Source organism: Cotesia typhae, unplaced genomic scaffold (assembly GCF_013202065.1).
Source record: "Cotesia typhae breed Kobodo isofemale line unplaced genomic scaffold, CoteBio_Ctyphae contig_26, whole genome shotgun sequence".
Lineage (NCBI taxonomy): Eukaryota > Metazoa > Arthropoda > Insecta > Hymenoptera > Braconidae > Cotesia > Cotesia typhae.
The window spans coordinates 2,505,322-2,509,883 of record NW_027423732.1 but is presented as its reverse complement, the minus strand read 5'-3'; the positions used below and the strand labels follow the sequence as shown (position 1 = coordinate 2,509,883).

General features: G+C 27.8%; 1 protein-coding gene across 1 annotated transcript; it reads right to left on the bottom strand.

Annotated features, from left to right (window-relative positions):
* Positions 1–372: 372 nt before the first annotated feature.
* On the bottom strand, positions 373–4,183 carry Apc4 (anaphase-promoting complex subunit 4). Its single transcript, XM_074239539.1, has 5 exons — positions 3,983–4,183; positions 2,275–3,170; positions 1,976–2,199; positions 1,074–1,852; positions 373–998 (listed from the first exon to the last, which is right to left on the bottom strand). Exons 1-5 carry the CDS (start codon positions 4,086–4,088, stop codon positions 550–552), a joined length of 2,454 nt encoding a protein of 817 aa, XP_074095640.1. The 5' UTR covers positions 4,089–4,183; the 3' UTR covers positions 373–549.
* Positions 4,184–4,562: the final 379 nt, after the last annotated feature.

Below are 4,562 nucleotides of genomic sequence, written 5' to 3'. Positions count from 1 at the left end.
TTAAAAAAATTCTAAAGAATGTAAAAATTATACTTTGAACTAGAAGAATTTAAAAATTTACGATCAAGTTCTGAAAATTAAAAATCTGTCAAAATTTCCAAATCAATAATTTGCCAAATTAAAAATTTAAAGAATGAATAAATACATTTTAAGCTTGAAGAACTCAAAATGTGAAAGACTTGAAAAGGAAACATTTTCTAGTATAGTTTTTCAATTTTACATCAGATCGAATTTTTTTTGAGAATTTTTGTAAAGCTCTCTTTACCGCGCTAAATGCCGCCAAATATATCAAAATCCGTTTATTTATCTAAAAGTTATTGTAGTTTAAATATTTTCAAAAAAAGATTTTACTGAATACAAATTAGATATTTGAAGGTCAACAGTTTTATTAATTTTTTATTTGCGTACTTATGAAAAAATTTATACGACTTTCAGTCTATGGCTGATAAAGAGGACCTGAACAGTATAGGAATCACTTACCTTAGTGGATATAAACTGGTTATTTGTAAGCATTATAACTTTTTTAAATTATTTTTCTTAACAATTTATTTACAATAAATTTTCATGAGTACTAGACATCTCCATAGAAACATCTTCCCGTGTATCATTAATACTTTTCGATAAGTTAATGTTATCATTATTATCATCATCCTCATCCTCCTCATCGTCATCGTCTTCATCTGGCTCAACTTCAGTTTCTAGTAACCGAATCTTACGATTATTTTCACTCAAAACAGCAGCAACTTTACGCTGTCCTGATACAACAATTTTATTAGCCGTTATTCCATTGAATGATTTCGGTAAATTACTCCCAATCAAATCATTAATAGAATAAATGATTTCATCGGGATTATCAAATAATTTGTCTTCTTTAATTGGCAACTGTATTAAACAAGTAGTACTATTATTTGTATTCAATACCAATAAGCTTAAGTAACTTGTTGAATAGAACTGTAAATCCACTATCTTTAAATCAGTTGAAGTTTTTGAAAACGAATCTATAAATAAAATCCAAATTACAAAATCATGAAACCACATATGATCTGAACCGGAAATGAGAAATTAATAATTACCTTGTCGATTATCCAAATCAACCATTGCAACCTTGAAATCCATTTCTACTTTTTCATCATCATTATCATCGTCATCATCATCGTCATTATCATAGTCTTCACGATAAACATCATCACACTCATAAGCTTCTATTTTAAAAATTTTAAAAATTTTACCATTGCTATCGGTGGTAGCAAGAAAAAGTTCACCATTATCATCAACAATTTGTGAAGATATGCTGTCATGATTATGATGGTAATTGATGTTATCATTTTTGTGCGACTTATTGGTAAGTTCAATGAAATTGTTTTTGAAATGATTCACCAGTCCTTTGTAAGCATCAAGGAATACTTTATCAATAGTATCAACAACAGCATCATAAGATTGTAAAAGTGACATATTCAAATTTTGCTTGATAATTAATGGATGCTCGAGTAAACATTTATTTTCTTGTAACATAGAACCCCATTCACTACCTTCGACGGATAATGGAATTTTCAATGGCTCTCGGCGTAGATACTGCCCTAATTTTTCTAAATTTACTCCTTTCCGCCGTCCCGTACTTGAATTATTGTTATCAATGTCATTGTTGTTGCTACTGCTGGTACTAGCGTTGGTATTATCAATTATAGTTAATGTACTCGCACTTTGGTTCATTGTATCGTTGGCTTTCGTATTTTTGCTAGTGTCAAAATTTAGTAAAAATTCTGCAATAAATGTTAATTCTTGTTGTGATATTTTGCTTGCATCTTGTTGTATTTTTTCGTCGGTCAATTTTGCTATTTCAACGTATAACCATCTGAAAAACATTAAACATGTAAGTTTTATTTGAAATTTTATATTTTATTATATCTCGTTCTGAAAAGTAATAATTTTGAAAAATAGCAAGTTATAGATTTATATCCGATTTTAAGAATTTTACCTGAAAAATGATTTATATTCCTTCATACTTTGATCAATAACCTGCTCGATTTCAGACGACTTAGCCAGAAATGTTTCAACTGCATGTAATGCTATTGTTATTTGTTTATCATTTTCCAACCCTAGTGCTTTATAGTCACCACCGAATCTCGCCATGCCTTGCATTTCTCCAAGTTGATAAGCTAATGCCATACCGACACTATTCAAATGTTTCATCACCAGTTTCTACCAGAACAAGTTAAAATAAAAATAATTAACCTATCAATAAAAGAAATATTAAATTTTAAATAAAAAAATTACCTGGATATTACCATAACAAATATCAATACTGTGTGCTAATTTCTTCAACCCTTTATCTGACAAATCATGTAGTAAAAAGCTAGCCAATTTACTTGAAGAAATACCAATCATTAGTAATTCTAAAAAGTCAGCAGCTAGTGTACCCGGTGGTTCATTGTCTTCGTAGCGTGTTAACTTTTCATCCATTTCCAGCAAAATAGTTTCCCAAGCCTCGGAAATGGCCATCAATGTTTGCGATAAATAATCCATTAAATAATCTATTTGTGCTTGCATTTGAGCTATTTTTAAAAATGCTCTGCTGCTTTCTAATAAAGAACACGATAATCGGTATACTTTTATTGTTTTACTATTGTTAACTCTGCAGCTCACCCAAATTGGATTGCCGCAACCTCCTGTTATCTCTGACACAACACCATCGCAAATTTTTAATTTCCCACAATAAAACATGCCAAATACATACATCGATATTTCACCAGTTTCATGACCTAAGAATAGTATGTCAAGAGATTTAACTGAGAACTCCTTACGCCCGGACTCTTGCGTAAACGTGTGATTCAAACTTGGTAACGGTGGCAAGTACGGACCAGTTGGTGTTATTGCAGACTTTTCATCATTTGCTTGTAAATTTAATTGTTTGAAATTGTCATTTGATGAATCTTGCTGAGATAGTGATAACCAAGCCATACATGTTATGTGATTATTTGGTTTATATTTCTGTTTGTGTATTATATTTTTATTTTCAATGTCAATCAAATGGAGTACTTTGGTATTGTCATATGAAACAGCCAACAATTTACCTTCAGGATGCCACGATATATTTGAGATTGTTTCTGATTCTTCTGGCGGGCTCACTAACCAGACACGTTGCCATGTTAGACGATGAAGTGATACTTCACCTAAAAAGTGAGAAAAAATATTAACATATGTTTTTACTCAAAAATGGGAAATTAATAACACTGAAATCAAGAGACCTCTGGCAATTTTTAGTTTTATTTAACAAATAAATTAGTGCATCAGTGCCAAAGTTGACGACATTAAATTTAGCTGTCACTTCATAATTGTTTTAATTTTTTTTTTAACAAATAAGTTACAGCAAAAAAAAATTATTAAAAAAATGGACTTGAAGAAATTTTTAAAAATTAAAAATGCAATTTTTTTAAAATAATTTTTTAGAACAAATTTTTTGTTAAATAAAATTAAAAATTGTCAAGTGTCAGCTAACTTTAATGTCATCTAAAGTTGGGGAGACTCGAGTCTGAAGAAGAAAATTATAATAAGTGGCCAGATTTTAATTACTTAAAAAAAATGTCATAATTACAATCATAGTCATATATTGCCATGGTAAATTTTTATTTCTTGTCAAAAATAGAATTCGTAAAAAAAAACTTTAATACATTAGGTGAATATAAAAAATTTTTTTAATCATAAAAAATTTTAACAGTGAACTCCAAAAATTTCTTTTACTAATCATTATATTTTTAATAAATTTAAAGAAAAAATAGATTTTGGTTTTACAAAAATTGAATCATAAAAATTTTAAGCAATAAAAAAATTTTTCAATAAATTATGATTTTCATAATTTAATAAATTTTATATTTTTATACATATAAAACAACAAAGAAGAAAATTTTGACAGTTACTTAACTAATTAATTGAATTTATAATCAATAATTAAATTAAAATGGATAGTATTTAAAAAAAAATTAACCTTTTTTATTAGCTACAGCTAGAAGATCCATTTTAGGTGACCAACGCATTATTGTTACTTCTGTAGCCAGTTGACGTTCTTCTAATTGTCTTATTGTTCCGGACATTTTTTTTTTTTTTTATAAACAATGATATCTGTATTAAAAATTTTTTAAACTTATTACCTAAGTAGAAAATTTTAAAATTGTATAAACATAAACAGAAAATCAAATAATAATCATAATAAAGCATGTCAGCGTTCTCTGGCAGGAAATTCATTATGCGCATGTGCCAGGTTTGCAATAACACTGAAGTTAGCCGTCAGCTGTTAATTTAAAAAAATTTTTTAATAAATTAATTACAATAAAAAAGTGCTTCTGAAAATTTTTACTAGTGTTTTTTATTAATTTTAACATGTGAAACTTTTTAATTGAATTTTTTTTACAATAATTTAATTGTTATAAAATTCTAAAAAAAATTTTTAATAACTGTCAACTTCGGGGTCATTTGAGTGATCCGAATGGAAATGTAGCCAATGTAATAATTGTAAAGGAATTCAAAAAGTAACTTGCTCTCTAACAAGTTATATCCTTTAAATTAAA

What these genes read in the sequence shown, in the direction of transcription:
- Apc4 (XM_074239539.1), bottom strand. Translation starts at nt 4,088, where the DNA reads ATGTCCGGAACAATAAGACAATTAGAAGAACGTCAACTGGCTACAGAA. An exon ending in AGCTGTAGCTAATAAAAAAG is followed by an intron (nt 3,171 to 3,982) that starts GTTAATTTTTTT and finishes CTCACTTTTTAG; the next exon opens with GTGAAGTATCACTTCATCGT. An exon ending in TTTGTTATGGTAATATCCAG is followed by an intron (nt 2,200 to 2,274) that starts GTAATTTTTTTA and finishes TTGTTCTGGTAG; the next exon opens with AAACTGGTGATGAAACATTT.